Source organism: Microcebus murinus, chromosome 12 (assembly GCF_040939455.1).
Source record: "Microcebus murinus isolate Inina chromosome 12, M.murinus_Inina_mat1.0, whole genome shotgun sequence".
NCBI lineage: Eukaryota > Metazoa > Chordata > Mammalia > Primates > Cheirogaleidae > Microcebus > Microcebus murinus.
In genome coordinates, this window is record NC_134115.1 from 72,844,298 (window position 1) to 72,866,726 (window position 22,429).

The 22,429-nt window shown below is 38.7% G+C and overlaps 1 protein-coding gene and 1 pseudogene across 1 annotated transcript in view; both read left to right on the forward strand.

Moving 5' to 3' along the window:
• Positions 1–4,249: 4,249 nt before the first annotated feature.
• The window catches only part of UGCG (UDP-glucose ceramide glucosyltransferase), a 35,673-nt gene continuing 17,493 nt past the window's right edge, over positions 4,250–22,429 (forward strand). The window contains exon 1 of the mRNA XM_012768936.2: positions 4,250–4,746. Coding sequence (XP_012624390.1) covers positions 4,649–4,746 — 98 coding nt within the window. The 5' untranslated portion in view covers positions 4,250–4,648. The remainder of the gene's footprint in view (positions 4,747–22,429) is intronic.
• Positions 7,462–22,425, forward strand: LOC105873736 (large ribosomal subunit protein uL24-like; annotated as a pseudogene).

A 22,429-nucleotide genomic window follows, 5' to 3' on the forward strand; every position in this document is an offset into this window, starting at 1 on the left:
TAGTATCTTAGGATCTGAATGCTTTTACAAAGTTCTCATTGTATGGGTAACAAACCAATGTAAGTTAATCACCTGAACTGATTTAAGTATTAAGGTATTTTTTCTACTAATTCCAAACACACTTAGAAAAGAAAAAAAGACAGTACTTACTGTTTCTCTTAGCACTAGCACCACAAATTTCATCTCAATTGATTCTAACTTTGTTTTTGAAACTTCAAATTTACTCAATTTCTGGATGATCACCTTGTTTTCACCTTATTTTTAAAGTTTTTTACAGGGCAAAAAATTTACACTATGCCTGCCTTTTAAAAACAATACCACATTAACAATAGGGAACCAAACTGTGATCTTTAAACTACGTATATGAAAGATACTGTATGATAATGACAAAGATGGAAGATAGGTCCAATATTGAAATGAAAAGTGTGCTGTTTACTGTCAAATAGGGTGTGGGCTTTGAAATAGGTCTTTAGGTTGTGATTAGGTAAACTAATACATAGTTACTCTAACTCTGTGGCTTAATTTTGTAAGATGAAGGAAGGGGTATGGTAGTTAATGTGGATTTTTTTTCCACAAAGAAAAACCATTTAAAAAAATATTTACAGGCCAGGCATGGTGGCTCACGCCTGTAATCCTAGCACTCTGGGAGGCTGAGGCAGGTGGATTGCTCAAGGTCAGGAGTTCAAAACCAGCCTGAGCAAGAGTGAGACCCAGTCTCTACTATAAATAGAAATTAATTGGCCAACTAAAAATATATATATACATACACACACACACACACACACACATATATATATATTAGCCGGGCATGGTGGTGCATGCCTGTAGTCCCAGCTACTTGGGAGGCTGAGTCAGGAGGATCGCTTGAGCCCAGGAGTTTGAGGTTGCTATGAGCTAAGCTGACGCCACAGCACTCTAGCCCAGGCAACAAAAAGTGAGACTCTGTCTCAAAAAAAAAAAAAAAATTAAATTAAATTAAATTAAATTAAAAAAATAAAAAATATTTACAGACAAAAGAGAAAGCTGAACAATTTTCCCAGTGACTTCTGCCAATGTAGATTAATGCATTCATTCATTCAACAAATATTTGAGTGCCCACAAAGTGCTAAGCCCTGGGATCTGATGGTAAACTAATTTTCATCTTAATTATTCAGACATTTATATCATTTCCAATTATAGATATAATATATTTGTATAAATATATACATAATATATATTTTTTAGTGCAGCCCTCAGTAATTTTTTAAAAATAGGCTTTATTTTTTAGAGCAGTTTAGGATCACAGCAAAATTGAGTAGAAAGTACATTGAGTTCCCATATACACTCCTGCACTGCCTCACTCAGCCACTCCCATCCATATAGTTTGTATGATCCTATAAACATCCACATGCAGATTTTTGTGTGGACATAGTTTACAGTTTACTTGGGTAAATACCAAGGAGTGCAAGTACTGGGTCATATGGTATGAGTATGTTTAGTTTTGTAAGAAACTGCTAAACTGTCTTGCAGAGTGGCTGTATTACTTACTAATTTTAAAAAATAAAATCATGAAAAATTACCAAATGGTTTTTAACCAATGATGAACTCCCTTGTAAAACAGAAAAAGTCATTTTTCTTCATAAAAATAATAATGCTTATATAAAAAGGCAGATTTTAAAAAATCAACTTATTCTATTTCTCAAAGACAAATACTCATACTCATCTGATGTCATTTCTTTCAGTCTTTTGGCTGTATATAGCTTTCTAATGTCCCAGTTTAAACTCAATTTATCTAGAAATCTTATCAAAGATGATTTTCTTAGATACAACCCAAATCAAAAATCTCAATTATTCAAAATATAACTTTTAAAAGTGAACCACAAAAATTTAAATATAGGCAGTTTGGGAAAATATACCTGAGAGTATTAACTTGCCATAGTTTAACTGTTTTGTTTCTCTGAAATAATTTATATGACTGTGTTTTCCCAGTCTTCTGCTTTTTTATTTTCTGGGAAATGGGACTTGAACCAATGCAATTTTCATTTCATTTCAGTTTAGAATCAGCTATAATTAAATTATTTTGGTTTGGATTTGGTTCAAGCCAAAAATGTATTCCAACTACTTGGTTTGAACACAACATTCTGAATTCTTTTCTCATTAATGTTCGATAAACTATGGCAGTTCAATAACAGTCAAATTTGGATTTTGTTTGCCTCTAAAATCATTGCTCCTTAAAAATGTATGAATTCTGATATATACCTAAGGTTACTGGATTGCCACTGGGAAAAATCAGAAACCGAACTTGGTAAAATTGTTTTTTGCAAAGAGAGGAGGGAGGGCCTTTAAATAAACAACCAAAGAAAAAGAAAAAGTTAACTGAGATCAGCAATCAGGATCTTTGCTAGAATCCTATGCTGCCACATGGAAAAAACATAGACTTTGGAAGGTACACTATTTATAGACTATTAGGATTACATATTCTAAAGTGATTGCTTCAAAACCAGGTTTGGGCAAACCTAGTTTAACTAGGGTCAAGTATAACATAACTGACCTTTAACCAATTGATTATACTCAATTCCAGAAAATTTGTTAACTCTTAAGAATATCCACTTTCACCTTTTATACAGTATTAATCCTACTGTATAAAATCTTTTATTGTAAGGTTCCAGAAAACATTTTGGAAAAATGCAGAATATAACAAAATGCTATATTGAGTAGTTCATCAAATCTAAGACAGCACTTATTATAGATGCAGCATTATATTTGACTAAGAAAAAACGCATGCCAATTAATTGTGAAGATGGCGTTGACTGTGAGAGGCATTTCCATTTCAGAAATGTTAGGATGTGTGGAAGTGTTTTGTAAAAGTGTGTCTTAGAATTGACTAACTACAATAATGACATTTGAAAGTTTGTTTGAAATGTTATTTTCATGTTAGGATTCTATCCTATTTTTATCAACCAGTAACTCTCAGCAAGGGGAATTTGATTTCTAAGCACTGTTCTTTCCCCCTGACTTTATACAGTAGAATAAAGGATATCGAATCCAGGATTGGTTCTCAACACAGACACTAAATTCTTCTAATTATAGTTTATCACTTAATTGTAGATAGAGGTAGCTCATTCAATCATTAACTATAATAACGAACAATAATAAACTTGTTTTCAAAATTGAATTCAATTCTGAAATCTCTCGAGAGGTCATGGATTATTTAAAAGGAAATCACTTACAATAATAAACATTGTTTAAACATAAAATAAACAAGGAACAATATAAACTCATCTAGGTTAAAGAAACAAACAAAAACATTTAGTATTAGCATCTCCCTGGGCCGACTGAACATTAGGATAGATACTAAGTTACTTTGCTATCCAAAGTTACCCTTCTTTCCATTTTAGAGCAGTGCTGTCCACATGTGTAGTTAACATTTTCTAGTAGCTAACCACATTAAAAAATTTTTAACTGAAATTAATTTCATAATTTAACCCAACATATCTAAGACAGTATCGTTTCAACCTGTAATCAATACAAAGTTTATTAATGCGATTTCTTCCACATCGGTGTATTGTTTACACGCACAGCACATCTCAGCCCCATGTGGCTACTGTATTGGACAGCAGTCTTAGGGGATTTCAGCGTCAACTGATTCCATACATTGAGTTTGAGAATGTTTTTTATAAACATCCAAGGCGCTTAGAGATCTGTTACAGCACATGGAGATTATTTTACTCTCGGATCCGTTTTGATCCAAGATCCCGCGGCATTAAAAGCAGCGAGTGGGAAGGCAATAAGAAACCCTTGCGCCCAGGATCATGGCCTGGAGGGCCTAGCCGTTGCGAGCAATGCCCAGCGGGGAGGCTGCAGACACGGCGTTGGAAGCTGGGTTTCGACACAAGCTCGGTAGCTGCCTGGAACCCCGTGTCTTTCTCTGGGGCGCCTTGGAGCAGGAGAGCCAGACACAGGGAGAGCAGCCTCCGAGCCGGATACAGGGTCCGGAGCCGCCACCGCCGAGGGAGCCCAGCGCAGCGCTGCAATGCTGCCTGCTCCGGGAACCCCCGCCCGGCGCGGCTAGGTGGGCGGCAGCGGGAGGGAGAAGCCGGGAAAAACCCGGCCTGCGTGTAGCCACCGAAGCTTCCCCGGGGCGCGCTCCCGCCAGATACGCAGCGGGCGCGCGGGCGGCAGGGTGGGCGTGGAGGGGCGGGCACCGCGGGTCCAGAGGCGGGGGCGGGGCGGGGCGTGCTGGGGAGTCGGGGTGCGAGCCGCCGGTTTCGATTAGTACGCGGAGCTGCGGCGGCGGAGCAGGCCGACGCAGCTGCACGGCCGGGAGCCCGGCGGGGAGGCGGCGGGGCGGCGGCGCGCAGGGGCCGGCCGGTGGCCGCGAGAGTCGGGAGAGGCGAGCCGGAGCGCCGGACCACGGCCGCCCTGACCACAGAACCCGGGCACCGCAGCGCCCGCGAGCGCCCCAGGACAGAGCGCGGGCGAGAGCGCGCCGGCGGGGGCGCGCAGGCCCTGCCCGCCCCTTCCGTCCCCACCCCCTCCGCCCCTTCCTCTCCCCACCTTCCTCTCGCCTCCCGCGCCCCGGCTCCGAGCGCCCACCCTGTCCTCCTGTGCGGGAGCGCTGTCCGCGTTGGCGGCCGGAGCGAGCCGGGCCGGGCCGGCGGGCCAGGGGATGGCGCTGCTGGACCTGGCCCTGGAGGGAATGGCTGTCTTCGGGTTCGCCCTCTTCTTGGTGCTGTGGCTGATGCATTTCATGGCCATCATCTACACGTGAGTGAGGGGACAGAACAGGAGGGGCAGGGGTCGGGGCCTCCGCGGACAGGCGAGGATGGGAGGAAGGCTTTTGCGCTTTGGAGGAGACTAGGCTCGGGTGGGGGTGGAGAAAGCTAGTTCTCACACTGTTTCCCCCATTCTCTCTCCCCTTGGACCGGCTGCGGCGGGGGGTCTCTGGCAGGGAAAAGTGTTTGGCGAGTGGAGGGGTCTCTGGGTTGCAGGCGACTGCACAGTCAGAGGAAAGGAGACCGCTCTTAACGTGTCAGGCGGAAGGTTGCTTGCTCGGTTTGATTGTGTTGGGGATTCGTGTGGTTTTTTTCATCTGGGCCAAGATGTATGGTGTATTGTTTTTTCTCTCGACCGTGGGCTACATTTCTGTTGCGGTGATGATCGTTTCCAGTCTTCTGGGAGCTGCTCACAGCTACCTGGAAGACCTCCGTGTGGGTTTTTCTCTTCCTGGGAGAGCTCTATGAGCTCGGATAGGTGTGAAGCACCTGTCCACCTTGAAAAATGTCCAAACCTCCGAGCTGGCATTATAGCTTTGAGTCCTGTTAGTTTGTACATTCAATGTGGTTTTCTTTCATTTTTTTCAATTCCTCATTTGTTGTCTTGTTTAGATTTGTACCCACCCCCTGCCCACCGCATCTTTTCATTATTTGACAAATGCGGGGCCTACTAGATACCATTCACTGTTCTTGGGCCGGAGACACTATGGTGAGCAGGACAGGCTTCCTGTCCTCGTGGAGCTTGCATTCTAGAAGGAAGAGACAGAAAATAAAAATTCAAATGAGGTTGTTTCAGATAGTGATAAAGCCTGTGAATAAAGTAGAACAGGGTGATGGGATGAATAGAGACAAGGATATGTGGCTAGTTTTAATATATCAATTGTTTAACTGTCTTTAAGATGAAATCTGCCTATGTAAAGAAATGAAAGAATTATGTAGAGCCCATTACTGATATGGATTCATTTAGCTTTTTAGCCTGTAAAAAAAGAAGGACAATCGTATATAATAGCTTTTACCATGAACTAGAATAGGGTTTTATGTTAGTAGTGGATAGGGAAGGACTTTAATAAATTAGTTATTTTCAGGGTTTTGTTTTGTTTTTTTTCTTTTTACTGCTCAAAAAGTGTACCTTTCCTTTTGGAAACACTACATTTTATTAGTATAGTGTGATACTTCCTGGGATTGGAAAAGATGCTACTTGTTCAAGATATACTGATATTTCTTTGCACATGAAAGAAAACATGCCACTTGGATATTGTTGCTATTAGTTTTGGGAGTTTGAACTGTAGTTGCTCCAGAACACATTCTGGAGTTTATTTTAAATATATGAGTTCCTTAAAAAACAATGTTGCTACTTTTTCTAGTCATAAAAAAAAAATGCTTGCTATGTAAGGAATTTATACAATACAGAGAGGAATTACCTGTGTTACCTTGTTAACCTTTTGTGACTATCCTTCTAGTTATATTTCTCTCTCCCTCTTTTTGTCTGGGGGGGAGGCAGTGGAGAGAAAGGAACTATATTATGATTATTGTTCTGTAACCTGGTTTTAAAATTCATCTGTTTAATAAATGCTTACTGAGAAGGTGTTTTGTGCAAGGCATTGTTCAAGGTGCTGGAAATAAGAGTGAAGAACAAGACATCCAAGGCTCCTGCTCACATGCAGCTGCCATATAAAATGAATGTCAGGATCATTTATTTCATGTCAATAGATGTATGATCTCTACGTCATTTTTAATAGATGCATGGTATTTTTGGTTTATGAAATACTAAGATTTGTTATTATTGATAGGCATTTAGGTTGTTTCCAATTTGTTTAGATTGCAATCAACACTGTGATGAATTTGTATGCATACATCTTTGAGAGATGATCTTAATTGACATTTCTCAAAGAGCAGTTATTGGGTCAGAAGTGATACACATTTTAAACCTTGATACATATTGCCCCATAGAAATGTTATATTTATTCATAGTCCTGGTAACATTGTATGATGGCCCCATTTCCCTGTACTAAGTATCAGGCATTTTGCTACTTTTTGTTTTTATTTTCATTCCTTTAATTACTAGTTCCATTGAAGACATTTTATATTTATATTTATTTATATTTATATGCTAGTTACATTTAGTCATAAATTACACACTCATAATCCTTTGCCTGTACTGCAGTCTCTTGCTGAATTCATCTTTTTGATATGAAGGTTAGTTTTCTGTTATCTGTTATATGTTACAAATTCTTTCCAGTCTTTGTCTTTTAGCTTTGTAGGTATATTTAACATGGAGAAAAGTATATGTACATGCATGTTTTAGGTAGATATATGTCTTTTGTTTTCTATCTGACTCTGGTGTAATTTCTTCCTCATTCCCCTCAATGTTAGTCTCTGTTTCCTTTCAATATTTTGAGCTTTGTTTCTTAATTTTTACACTTTACTCTTTAATTCACCTGATATTTTACTTTGTTATCTGATGAGATTTGGAACCCTAATTTTAGTTTCGTCGAAGTATTTAGCCACTTGTCCCAAAATCATTTATTGAATTTTCATTTTATTATCCCACTGTTTTAAAGTATTATCTTTATTATAGACTAAATTCTTCTTTGTACTTGGGTTTCAAGGCTCCCGAAGCCATTTCACAGAACTATTAGTCTTGTACCAGTATCCACTGTTTTAATAAATGGGTTTTTATTAATAGGCGAGGCAACCCTCTCCTTATTCTTACACAAAATTTTTTAGTTTTTTTTTTTTACACATTTTTATTTAAAGATGAACTTTAGAAACTTTTTTCCAGAATTTTAAGTAATCTGTGGGGTTTGTTGTTGTGGTGGTGGTTGAAATTTTTAAATTGTATGGCTCAATTTAAAAAAAATTGTCTTCTTTCCATGTAGGACCATGATATCTTACCCTCCCTCCATTATATGTACAAAATGATAATGTTACTCTTCTTTAATTAAAATTAACACTACTGATGTACCCTAATATTTTGTTTTTACTCTTAGACTTGAGAAACTCCAAAGTTATTTTAAGTGGGTTTTTTGTGCTTAAAGATAAATGGCAGAAGTTTTCTTAAAATACTTTAAGTTTCTAAAAACTGGTTGTCAGATTAAAGAGCATAAATCCGTGGGCTCCTAATAAACTAAGCTTATTTAAAATGTTTACTACAAATATGGTAATAAAAATTGCTGAGAAAAAGTATAAAACACTAAAAAGCCAATTGTTTATTTTTAAAAAATTAAATACAATGTAATGGTATCTAGTTGATTGAGATTCAATGTTTTATTATAGTGTATCTTCTTAAAATGAAATAAAAAGCTAACTATTGATCTGTATTTTAAAAAATGGAGCTGAATTTGATTAATACAATGAACATCTCTTGTTCAATGAAATTATTTGTTCTGATTTTACAAATGTCTTACAATTCCTGTAAGCCTACAATTTAAAAAATTGTGACAAATTACAAACTAAAAAACCATTATTTTCAATGTTTTGAAAACATTTCTTCTCACTGATATCTCTGCCTATGGCTGTGCTCCTTTCCAATTTTAATATTGAACTGATACTTAATCATTTGATAACATATTTTATTATTTAATTTAATTTTATAGACAAATAATAAGTATACATATTCATGGGGTACATAGTAATGTTTTGATACATATAATGTATAGTGATCAGATCAGGGTAATTAGCATGTCCATCATCTCAAACAGCATTTCTTTGTGTTGGGAAAACAATATCCTTCACTAGCTATTTGAAACTATATAATTTATTGTTGTCATAAGATATTTTAAATGGCGGATGTTTGTAGGGTTTCTGTCTGTAATGCTAGAGGTAACATTCAGATTAGAGTTATTTGAAATTCAAGAGTCTTACTCCTGAGATTTTTAATTTCCTAAAAATAACTAATGATTATAGCCTCAGCAGAGTTAGTTGTGATCTTTATGGGTTTATTTGGTTTTTTTTTTTTTCCTCCTTCTTCTTCTTTCTTTTTTCTTTTGTGAGCACTAGTGTGGTTTGATAGCTTGAGGACTGAGATGAAATTATTAAAAGTCTGGAACTAGTTGTTTTCTTCCCTTGTTAGCCCTTAGGGGCCATATTGCTGGATAAAGGTATCTAAGCAGGACACCTTGCCTCATGCTCTTCTGCCTCTGTTCTTTTTTCTCTCCCTCCTCCCCATCCCACTCCCTCAGATTATCATTTTTCCCTCTGTACATAATGTCCTAATGTTTGGATTAGGCCTTATCTTTTCTATTAATTGAAGGTGCTAGGCTAGTGTAGAAATACTTCTTGTGTCCTTAGATACTAACTATCCTATAGTAAAGCAGAGGTTCTTTTCCTAGAGATTTATTTTTTCAAGTTCTGCTTTCTACAAATATAATATTTCTGATGTTTCTAGCATAACTTTTGGGGTTTTTTCCCCTATCTTCTCCTTTTTAGTGAGGTATGATGCCTAGCTTTTGGATGGAATTTACATACTCATTGTATCAAGATAACTGTGATAAACTATCTGTCAAAAGCTAGTTGTGTTTTTAGTGTAAACTTTAGCATTTGGAATATTACTTTAGAGAGTATGATTTTTGCCTTAAATTCATGAATACATTGGTGTTCCAAGCCTTAGTGGAATGTAAATTGAGAACTTCTTTTCTAGGTTTGGTCATGAGAATGCCCTTGGACTTTAGTCAAATGTTGATCAGTCAGGATCACTGCTGTACAACCACCTTTTGGTGAAAGAATGAAACAGTTCAGCAATTGAGCCCCTTTAACCTGAGCCTGGGAAAATACAGAATTGGACTATCATGTGATAGCTTTAAGGAGCAAAATGAAAATTGTAATTCAGTTTTACTATCCAGTGACAGTTGTATTTATTTATTATCTGTCCCTTCCACTACACCCTTAGTTCAGTTCACCTTCATGTTTACCCTAGATTATTGAAACTATCTCCACTCACTGATATCTCTAGCTACAGCCTTTCTGCCCTTCTACATTATATTTCTTCTTATAGCCTTATCCTTCTGGTGCACTAATCTTGGATCATGTGCTTAAATCTTACCATGACTTCACATTGCATCTGGGTTAAAATTCAAATTCCTTAACAAGACATGCACAGCTCTTTAGGAGCTGACCCATTCATTTGTTCCAGTTTCTTCAGCAACTTTGAATTACTGGCATTCCCCTGAACGTGCAGTGTTTCTTTAGAATTGTCTGTCTGTCCTTTCCTCTCTTCTTTCTTTTCCTTCCATTTTTCCTTTCTTCCTTCCTCCCACTCTTCTTTCCCTCCCTTCTTTCCTTCCTGTTTAATTAACTCTTACTTCTTCAGGTCTAGACTTTAGTTCTTATTGGGCTAGGAGCCCCCTCTTATGTCCCTCTGTAGTACCTTGGATTTACCTTCTAAATTGTAAATGTTTGTTCAATTGTCTCTTTTCCCAATTAGGTTGTAAGATTTTGAGAGTAAGGATGATGTTTTATTTACTGTTTATATCTATTGTCTGCTGGGCATTCAGTTATTACTTGTTGAATGAGTGATCTTTGAATTTTTTCCAATAGCAATAGTAGATTTTTGCTCATTCATTAATTCAGTCTCAATTTGAGATCATTGTTGTTTGAGGTAGATTGTCAGAATTTGGAATGTTTTAATGAAATTAATTGTACCAAATGGAATCTTTATCTTACTATTTCTAACCAATTGCAGGTTAAAGTAGAAGCAGGGCTATATCAATAACTTGTTTGTCTGTAGAGTCTTTGTTAAATTTGACACCCCACCCCCACCCCAAGATTATCTGAAGGGAATGCTAGTCTTATCATAAATTACCATTACACTTAGATCTGTCTTTTGGGGAATGCAGAGCCCAAGGCTATCCTAGGTTGGTTGACTTTTCTCCCTCCACATAATTTTTTTATTTTATATACAAAAGAGTTTAATTTAAACATTAAGTTCATCTTTACAAGGATAGCTTTAGGGAATTATGTAGAAGAGGATAGGGTCATTCTCATTAGTTTCCCTTTGATGTGAAAAGTATGGATTTTGAGTTTATGCTAAGTTTGAAGATGTTCTGTATTTTTTAGCACTATCTCCTAGCTCCATATTTTCTGCCAGGTGCCTTTCTTAGTTGCTGTCAGCCAAATATCATGCTCTAAAAATTTCCATATGCTGGGACTAACCCTTTTGTCACCAAAGGGCTAGTGAATTAGGGTTTTGTTTTTATCATTGTCCTGGTTGGGGAAATTAATGAAGATCTCTTATTTGTTTTCTATGGTGGTGGAATCCTTTATATTCTATAGTGTGTAAGTCCATTGTCTGGTGGAAATAGTTTGTGTTTTCCCATAAAGATAACTCATTATTGATCATTTTGCCTTCTCTGGGGAATCTTGTGTTAGGAAAGTTATGGTTACACTTCAGCAGGTGTGTTTTGTGTTGCTGATGAAGCCTATTTTGATGCAGTACCATTTTTGAAATGATAAGTGCTATATGTTGTAGCAGTCCTGACACACACTGATCATAAACACACTTTAATAGGCTTTCGGAGCACAATCATGAATAACCACAACGATAACAAAGGTCTTTAGTCATTGTGAAGTAGGGGACCTGCTGATGGAGCAATCAACCTAATTTTACATGAAACATTAACAAGCTTGGTGGCACGGAGCATAGGAGATAAATTCCTAGAGTCAGATGAATTGGTTCAACTGAATCACGCAGCAGTACTATAAAAACAGCATGATCCAGGGCTGTTAAGCAAAGTGAACTTTGCTCTTGTGGAATCCATAGTCTTCCTCAGAAGGCTTGAGTGAAATTCTCTTGCCTCACAAAGAGCTGTATTAAGGTTGCTATAGAGGTTGCTTCCAGCCAACTGAAGGGCAGGGGGCATCGCCCTTACTTAGCAGTTCACCTGTCTCCAAGGGGTCTCCCCTGCATAACAGGATTCCTTCCTGCTAAAGCCAAATTAGAATTACAAAACTGTAAAACCATTAAAACTACAAACCATTCAATCAAAAACTGTTCAGGGTGGGGGTGAGACTGAAAGATGAGAAAAATAAAACAATAAGCTAAAATGATGAAAAAGACAGTAACAGTTTTAGACACTGGGATGTTAGGGAATAAAAACCAACTAAGCTCAACTAAGGCCATCCCATCAGTTCAAAGGTTGAAAATCCTCGTGCAGAGAGGCAGTTAGGATTCATCAGGCTAAAGCAGCCGGAAAGTCCAGCAGAACCCCTGAATATTTCTTACTTTGGAGTTCTTTGAAGTGTTCCATGAATAGATGTCCTTCTGGCAGCTTATGGCAGAAAGCAGGACTCTGAAGGCCTCTTGTCTTTTGCCCATGATTTATCCCTCACTACCCTTTGGACTTTAAGTAGGTCTAAGTTACTTTGAGAAGCATCCAGATGTTTCTGTGCTCCCCTTCCCTTCCATGTCCCTGCAGCTACCTACTGTGAGCACCTCCCCCTCCCTGGCTTGAAGATGGTGATGCCTTCTTAGTTGCACGAATGCTATTTTTTGATAGTGATTCTAGCTCCCGATTTAAAATTTAATTTAGAAACAATTCCTTGGGAAAATGATACATGTTTTGAAATTTTACTAACCTTTCTGTCTCCCAAAACTTGCTTAAAATTTTCAGGATAATTTTTTTCATTAAAAATGAAACAAATCAAAACCAAAGCCGCGTAGGAAGTCCATTCCCTTTATACCGCAATGCATTCCTGAAAATGTAATAAAATCACATTTCTGAAAATTAAATGGACATATGTGTTAGGAGGGGAGATCTTATTTCAAGAACACTAAGAATATTGTTAAAATCTCAAATGATGGCTTCTGCTGGTCCTAATGCCTGGGACATGCTGCCACTAGGTGACAGCTTTCCAGGTATTAGGGTGAGTGGGTTGGGAAGGCTGACTTGTAGCCTTTGCTCTGGGGACTGTGCCAGACACAGGGATATAATAGTCAGCAAAACAGAATAGAGACTCTTCTGGAATCCCCGGAAACATCTTCATACTAGAAGGTGGCATTGCGTGGATTACATAGTAGCCAGTAGTTACTTTGTTATATTGTATCTGCTGCAGTGTGGAAATAATCCTGCCCTTGCCTCTCTTGCTCTCTCCCTCTACCAGAGCCAAGAGAAGGGGGATTCTTGTGGCTTTGTGATCCCACATCTCGAGTCAGGCTCTGAGGATAGAGAAATTAAGAGAAGCCAGGACTGTCAAGGTTAAACTTATTTTAAAAAAGAGAGAGAGAAGCCAGGACTATGCAGCATCTCTGCCCAACTGAGAACCATCTTTTTTTTTTTTTTTGAGACAGAGTCTCTGTTGCCCAGGCTAGAATGAGTGCCTTGGCGTCAGCCTAGCTCACAGCAACCTCAATCTCCTGGGCTCAAGCAGTCCTATTGCCTCACCCTCCCCAGTAGCTGGGACTACAGGCATGCGCCACCATGCTCGGCTAATTTTTTTCTGTATATATTAGTTGGCCAATTAATTTCTTTCTATTTATAGTAGAGACGGGGGTCTCACTCTTGCTCAGGCTGGTTTCGAACTCCTGACCTCAAGCAATTGCCTGCCTTGGCCTCCCAGAGTGCTAGGATTACAGGCATGAGCCACTGCGCCCAGCCAAGAACCATCTATTAATGATAATTTAAAAGGAGACCTCAGCTTTAAAAAAAATAGTTAATAGGCTTTTTGTTGGTATTTTTGTTTTTTTGTTTTTTGTTTTGTTTTTTCGGGACAGTGTCTAGCTCTGCTCTTGAGCTAGAGTACTATGGCATCATCCTAGCTCGCAGCAACCTCCAACTCCTGGGCTCAAGAGATCCCTCTGCTTCAGCCTACTGAGTAGCTGGGACTACAGGTATGCGAAACCATGCCTGGATAATTTTTCTATTTTTAGTAGATACAGAGTCTCACTCTTGCTCAGGCTGGTCTCGAACTCTTGACCTCAAGTAATCCTCCCGCCTGGGCCTCCCAGAGTGCTAGGATTACAGGCATAAGCCACCCTGCCGTAATAGGCCATTTTTAATGAATAACAATGAGTGGCATTTAATGTTTCTTACTCTCATACTTACATTGTTTTTACACTTTTGGATGATGTCTATAGAATTATACATTTATTTCTAAATATTAGATATAATTTTAACTTTGATTATAACATTAACCTAAATATTGGACATAATTTAAACTGCATTAGATGTGTTTCTTGCCATGTTGTGACTTAATCTGTTTTAACTATAATTGGAGGCTTTTAACCATTCTCTTCCTCCTTTTAATCTTTCTTAATACACAAAAGTTGGTTTTATGTTTTAAAAAACCTAATATAATGAACTAGTTATAAATATATGTGAAAGAAACTTTTTTAAATATGTGAATTTCTAATCCTTCCATTTTGGTGTATAAAACTCATCAGTATTTGACATCTCTAAATCTATGATCAGAACTGTGGTAATTCAGAGAAGTTCCATTTGATAGAAAATTTCCTTGAAATTAGCACAGTTTTCTTTTTTTTCTTTTAATTACAGGTAACAATAGCTATCTTTGAATGTTTACTTGTGGCTTGATCTCTTGTATTTCTCATAGTTACCGCATGAGCTATCCACACTTTTTTTTTAAAACTTAAGATAAAGAAGTAACTTGCCTAAAGACACACAGCTAGTAAGCTGGAATCGAAACTCAGGCAGTCTGCCTCCAGCCCAGGATCTTAAACCAGTATGTTAAACACTGCCAGAGGTAACCTAAAAATAACCCCGGAAGTAATCCATAGGGATAGGGTGTCTGTATGGGAATTTCTCCAGTTGTTGTGAATCTTAGTTTCTGACAGTTGGCAACATTTAGATTAAGATGGGATGGCCCTTGTCCATTCTCTTCTACCCTTTCACATTTTCACAGCACTTGTCCTGCTCCTTCACAGGCTTCTTGTTTTCAGCCAGTCCCATTAATGCTGATCATTTTGCAAGTTTCCACTTCAGCTCTTCTCTGTTTTTATGGTCACCTAGTCTTTCTAGGTCTGTGGTCCTCAACTTTGACTGCACTTTGGAGTCACATGGAGGGCTTCAAAAATACTGCTGCCTGGGTCTCAGTCCTAGAGATTCTGACTTAATTGGTCTAGGCATCAGGATTTTTTTTTAACTCCCCAGGTGATTTTAATGTGCAGCCTAGGCTGGAATGACTGCCTTAGGTTGTCAACCCGCAGCTGGTCCCTGCACCTGCGACCTCTTGGCTGCATTTAATTCTCCATCTAGCCCAGAACCTATGGGCCATCATTTCATTATTTGCCCCTCGCCTCTTCTCACCTCATATCAGTTTGCCCTGTTGTCCTGAATCCATCTAATAATTTATAGCTTCTCAACTTTCAAAATCCTGCAGAGGGTCATCACACATCCATGTGGATTAGTACTACTACACATTCATGGTCTCAGATCCCAGCTAAGCTTACAGTGCTATCTGGCAATACTTTGTTTCTATATTTAGCTCTGACACCCATTTCTGACAGAACCTCTTCTAAATCTTCTCCATCCTACTGCATTCTTGGCAGATTATCTTAACTCCCACTTCACACTGCGGATCCTGTCATGTCATACTTTTTTTTTTCTTTTCCCTTTCTTTACCCTTTAATTAGCTCTTTCCTCTAAGCCTGTGCATTCAAGTATTCTTTAAAAATTTAACTATAATAGAAACCCTCCGCTCCATCTAGCTACCCTTTTGTCCTTTCACTCACTGTCTGGTTTCAGGAGAAACTTGTGTTTATCCACTGTTGTCACTTCTCACCTCCCATTCATTTGCTTTTTAATTTGTTTTTATCTACTCCTGTGCTCCACCAACTGCTCTGTCCCTGCTAAAAGCACTCAGAGGACACCAGTGAACATGTTTAATCTAGTGGACGTTTCAGTTCTCGTCTTCATCTCAGCATTGATGTCATTCTTTCTTGAACTCTTTGTAAAAGAAAACAGCCTAGGAAAATAAACCCTTCTGTGACTTTATTTGCATCCTGGCTGCCTTTCTACCTCTCTGATCATTCCTCACTCTTAGTCTCCTTCATGCATTACTGGTTCTATAATATTGGTTATATTCATTCTTGGACACCTGCTAATAGCATGCTCTGCCTGGGAGAGCTTATGTATTTGCCAAACTGTGGCTGGCTCCCATATTTTTATCTCTAGGTTAACCTTACCTTCTGAGCTCTATATAGTTATTTCTTTACCCTTCATTTATTTAATAATTTTTTAATTGAGAACATTACTATGTATCATTGCTTTGTTGGGTCCTGGAGAATTTATAGTCTGTTATCATGTCTCCCCAGAAAATACAGATTCCTCGGCTCTTCAACTGATCTGTTAAGTATTTATACTAAAAGTTGCAAGCCACTAGTCTCCTAGATAAGAGACATCACCCCTTGATGTCTTAAGAGTAACTATTTAAAGGAGTGTGTTCAGAATAATGTTCATTACTCTTTCTCATCTCTCATTGTGCCCAGATTTTATGAATGGCACTACTAATTACATAAGCCCAAACCTGGGAGTCATCCATGTGTACCCCTCATTCTCTCTCATTGCCCCCTACCCCTGACCCCCATCAGTCATTGGCAAAGTCCTAGGAATTCTGAAGTCTCATTTTTTCTTGACTCTTCATTTCCTTTACTTCCCTCTGCTCCCTTTTTAGATTGTACACTTCTCTCTTCCTTTTGCACCTGTATAATATTTTCCCTTGCCTTCATCTCCCCTGCCTGTATTTTATTCTCTTAACTTCTATAAATACAAAAATGATCCTGATTGCTTCCTTTTAGTCTTTCATGGTTATTTCTTGCTTAGAGTATGAGCTGGAGGCCTTTTCAGGCTTATCTGTGAAGTCACTGAGGAGTTTATAGCAGAGATGAGTCTTAAAACAGTGCTGCTCAAGTTTGAATGTGCCTGTGAAGCGCCTGGCCATCTTATTTAAAATGCAGATTCTGTTTTGGTAAACCACGAGGTGAGGCCTGAGATTCTGACTTTCTAACAAGCTCCCAGGTGATGCAAATGCCGTTGGTCAGTGGACCACACTTAAAGCATAAAAGTCTTAAAGGACCACCTCCCAGGAAAAGTGAGATGCTTCCTGACCTGGTACATTATTGGTCCACACCTGTAATCCTGGCACTCTGGGAGGTGGAGGTGGGCAGATTGCTTGAGCTCAGGAGTTTGAGACCAGCCTGAGCCAAGAGCCAGGCCCCTGTCTCTGCTAAAAAAAGAAAAAAATAGCCAGACATGGTGGTGCGTGCCTGTAATCCCAAATACTTAGGAGGCTGAGGCAGGAGGATCGCTTGAGCCCAGGAGTTTGAAGTTGCATTGAGCTATGATGATGCCACTGCAGTCTAGCCAGAGCAACAGAATGAGACTCTGTCTCCACAAAAAGAAAAGGAAAAAGAAGTTAGATGATTCCTTTTCTCTTCTCCCAAAGTCTTCTAAACATACTTCGATTATAGTCTGTATCACCCTGCATTCATAGAGGCTTGTACAGAAGTGACTTCTGAATGAGAGGTGGCCCATGCTCGTGTGAGAACCACTTCTCTTATTGTAAACACATGAAAATGCTGTAATGATTAGACACTTACACACACGGCCTAAAAATGTGAAAGGAAAACCTCCACATTCCAGAAATGAAGAGGGAATTGGTGTTGCCTGTTAATTCTAATCCCAGTGACATTTCTGGCTTTGTTTCTATTTATTGATTTTTCTCCTCATTATTGGTTATATTTTCCAGGTTCTTTGCATGCCTGGCAATTTTTGTTAGATGTGAAGCGTTCTTAAGTTCACTTTGTTTTGTGTGGGATATTTTTGTTTTTCTGGACTCTCAACTTCATCTCTTTCATTCAGAAGTGTCTGCTGTATTCTGCCTGGTTCCCCCTACCCGCACCATGGCCTGGAAATTGTCTCAAATCAGGAGGCTGGGGCAACTGTAGGACTTACCTCACTTGTTTTCCATGTCTCAGGACTCCCTGTCCTCTTTTACCTGATGTCCAGTATCTTAAAAAACTGTTGTTTCCTATATTTTGTCTGATTTTTGGGGGGTTGTTTCAAGTGAGAGAGTAAATCCAGTCTGTGTTTCTGCATCTTTTCAAAATTTAAAGTCTGAGGGGAAAGTAGGGTTTTTAATTACTTGGTAAGGACAGAGACAAAGCTGTACCTTATGTGTGATGGCCCCAAACTGTAAACAACCCAAATATCCATCAATAGAAAGTGTGATATATGACTACAAGGAATATTATATTGTAATGAGAATGAATAAACTATAATTAATGTAATGACATGGATCAATCTCACAAACAATGTTAAGCAAAAGAAGCCAGACATAAAAGAACATATATCCTATGAGATTCTATTTATATAAAATTTTAAAACCAGCAAAACTAATCTTAGGTGTTTGAAGTCAGGAAAGTGATTATTACCCTTTGGGGGAGGGTGCTAAGTAGAAGGGCACATGCAGGGACTTCTGGGAGTCTGCTAGTACTATTTCTTGATCTGGGTACTGATCGCACAAGAGCTTCCTTTGAGAAAATTCTTTTAGCTGTATATTTATTATGACTTTACAATGTGTATATGGCATGCATCAATAAAAAGTACCCCCCCCAACAAATGGTCATGGCTGCAAGCCAAACACATAATAGGAAGGTAGAACTGTATTCCCAGTATAGAACCTGGAACTGAGAAAGTGTTGTGCCCAAAATCCTGGCAGAAAGCAAGTCATCTGCTCTAGGCCGAGAGTACAAATGAGCACCCATGGGAAATCCTGTGTAATAGGTAGGTTTCTTAGGCACAAGTTCATACTGTCTAGGTAATACAGAAACCCTGATCTGAGGCACTCACATAAAAACTGGTTTGAAACCAGTTTACCTTGTAGGACCCTGCCAGAGCTGCTCATAATACTGCCACTTGAAGGATTCCACCACCAAGGCCACTTTTGAGACACCAGACAAATGGGCTATTGATCACATTTTGAAAAATAAAACTATAATTGGTTTACAACACACTGGCCGTGGCCAAAGGCATCATTTCTGTGTATGGCAGATGAAGTTAGACAAAGTTAATACATTCTTGCCCCAAAACAAAGCTTTCTTGCTCTTCCCTTTTGTGGCCATCACTGAAGAGGCAGCTGCCAAAATGAAGTTCAATCCATTTGTGACTTCTGACGGAAGCAAGAACCGCAAAAGGCATTTCAACGCACCTTCCTACATTCACAGAAAATGCCTTCTCATCTTTCCAGAGAGCTGAGACAGAAGTACAGTATTTAATCCATATTCATCTGAAAGGATGATGACGTTCAACTTGTTTGGGGACACTGTAAAAGTCACCGAATGGGCAAAGTAGCCCAGGTTTACAGGAAGAAATATGTCATCTACATTGAACGGTGCAGCAGTGAAAGGCTAATGGCACAGCTGTCCACGTGGGCATTCACCCCAGTGAGGTGCTTATCACTGGGCTTAAACTGGACAAAAGCTGCAAAAAGTTCCTTGAACGTAAAGCCCAATCTCACCGAGTAGGAAAGGCAAAGGCAAGTACAAGGAAGAAGCAATTGAGAAGATGCAGGAATAAAATAATCTTATACACAACTGTCATTAAAAATTGCTAGAATGAAAAGAAAAAGGCAAAGGTTTGGTGACATCTGTAAGAGTTTTATAAGAAGAGCTTCCATACATGTGTAGCTTCCTCATTAAATCACAACTTCTTGGCAGTAGGGAATTCTGTTCACCATTGTATGTCCAGTTTGCAGGGTAATGTTCAGTGTATCTTTGGGGCTCAGAATATGTTTTTAGAAGTGAACGTGAAGTAGTCATGGAGCACCAATGTGTGCTGAGCATAGTGCTAGGTATGTTTTTGTTTGGTGACTTAATGGATATTCTTTTATTGTTTGGATAAACATTTCAAGTAATTTGTACCAGGAGAGGTACACTGCTAGCTGACCCCTTTGGGGTATGGAAAGAAAATATTAGAGAAAAATAGAGACAGAGGGGAGGTACAAATAATAATTTTTTTAAAGGTTCTGTGATATAATCTGGCTTAAAATTATTTTGAGTAAAAATTCCAGATACAGTATTTATCAGTTCTCTTTGCCCATAATTTTTTTTTAATTTTGCTTCTGGTTCTCTCAAAGTGTGTGTATGCAAACTTCTGTTTTACCTATGTTTTGAGTTTCCAGTGTCAGTGATCATAATTTTCATTTCTAGACATCATGTGCTCCTTTTCACATATTTGTGGTTATGTGCGATGGTTTCTCTCATTCCTCTTCTTGGGTTTTGTTCAGGCAGCACAGGTAGTTTGCATTCTGGGCTGAAACACACATGGCCAGATGTTCTCCAGGAAGCCTGTTTTCTTTTATTCTACTTCACCCAGGATTGCATCCATGATAGGGAGCATCTCCATCTTCCCTCTGTTGGCCAGGATTTTTCTACTTTGCCTTTCAGGGATTCCAGGTTTATACACAGCTCTCAGAACAGATTTCCTCTCAATCTTGTCTCAGGCTTGTCTCCATCTCTAGGTCAGCAGGGACCAGTAGTTGGCCGGGAGGCAAATATCAACTCCAGCACTCACTGAGAGGTTTCTCCTTATTTCTGACCTTGGAGATCCTTTATTTTCCCAACAGTTCAATCATGTAGTTAAAAACATGCTTTTAGTATACTTGTATTAAAAAGAAGGGGAGAAAATTATATATATTATGATATATGAATATGTACATTTATGTACTCTTTAAAAAGAGTATGTATATGTACTCTTTAAAAATCTCTGGACGAATAAGTAAAAGCTAATAATGCTGGATAGGCATTGATGGAAACAGGGCAGATGGGGGCAGGGGTAACAGGGAGACTTCTTTTATGGGAACCTCTTAATGTTTTTAGTGATTTGAACCATGTCAATATATTACCAGTTCAATCAGTTAAATGTACGATATAAACTTTTTTGCCCTCAACAATCTAGATGTTCTGTACTGGGTGGGTTTCTGCAGGTATCTAGACTGCTGTTTTGTTAGAAATGGAATAGTGATCATTTTTGTGGTTATATAGATTTTAGATCATGGTTTTGCCTCTGTCTAGCCCTCGAAATGAACTCTGTAGATCCATTATTTTCCACACTATCTGTGGCAAGGGATTAGTTCTTTAAAAATTTTCCAATCTGCCATGGGCTGATACTTTGGTCAACTACAATAAAAATAAATTGCTAATCACATGCTTGGATGTCATGGCAATGTCAAATTGCTATAAAAGTTTTTAAAAGCTTCCTGTTAATTTCTTCTTATTGCAGACCAGTAAAAAGCAACTAGTGGACCAGGCCATGCTTTGTGTACCACTGCTATCGGTGGTGCTCCATTACATGCTGGCATTTGGTGTTATGGATCAGAAATTGATACCAGCCTGTTCTTTAAATTTCTTGTTGCTTTAAAATTTTTTCATTGTAGATAACCTGCTTTTCTTCTGTAAAAATGTCTATATGGCCTTATCTGAAACATTAGGTGTTTGCTGCAGCACACCCCTGCCTTAATTCATTGGGAACAAGCCCATGGGCAGCTGGTCTGGATGGTGGTACTGTATGGAGGTGGTACCACCATGGAAGTGGTACTGGTCTACTTTCAAAAGTCATTCATAGGTTAATGGTGGATTTTATTGAATATAAGATGCATTGATACTAGTGTTTTTTGATCTAGATGTAATTAGTTGGTTCTCACAATACTAAGTCAGAACTGCCATCTGGCTGGCAGCAATTGTTAAGATGCCACTGATGTCAGAGATGTTAAAATGTGGAAGAACATGTGTCTCAGAATATCTTGCAGACGGACCCATGAATGTTCTAGCATCTAATTACTGTTGAAGGCTTAGAGACTTACGTATGAAAAGTACTTGCAATGTACTTATGAGAAACAGAGAGGAAATGACTTCCTCTAGGAACTTCACCACTGTGCTAAATGGCATCTCTTTTTGTTGCAACAGCCTGATGCTATCTGGGGCATGTTCTCTTTTTACTAAGTGTCATGGCTTCCCTCATTAGGAGCCCTTTGCTGCCACACCCTTGAAAACCTTGGCCACCTTGTCTGTGGACTGGTGGCACTGACAGATCTTTCAGTGTAATTAACAGACATTTTTCTCATGCTGAGTTTTTTTCTTTCTTTCTTTCAGCCTCCCTCTGTTCTACCCCTGTCATTCTGAGCTTATTACTATTGGGAGTCCCAGTTATCCCATTTTCTTGCTTCCCATGTAGGCTGCTTGGCACTTCTTTTAATTGTGTATTATCTGACTGCTGTAGAAATTTGTGGTTACCCTTCCATATATTTTTCTGGTGCAGATAGGGATTTCATTTTACCTGTTTTTATAGTTCTTTAGCCACTTTGGCAATTTGAGAGGAAGGGCAGTTCGTGTGTGAGCTAATAACACTGTCATTCATTCCTTCACTAAGTAGTTATTGAATGCCCTCTCTATGCCTAGCATAGTTTTGCAAGTACAGCAATAAACAATAAACAGAGAGTACATCTAGGTTCTGGCTTTAGAACATTCATTCTGCTTAGTTCTGTTTTTTAAAACTAGAAGCTTACCTGGTTCTACTTCCCTTCATTTTCAGATCTCCTTTTAGAAAGATGTCAACTTTAAAAACTTTAACTTAGAATTAAGTAAATTATTGATCGGTTGGTACATACTTTATTTGACTTGATGTGAATTTAGTTTCTAGAAATAATTTATGCATCATTTGCTTTTT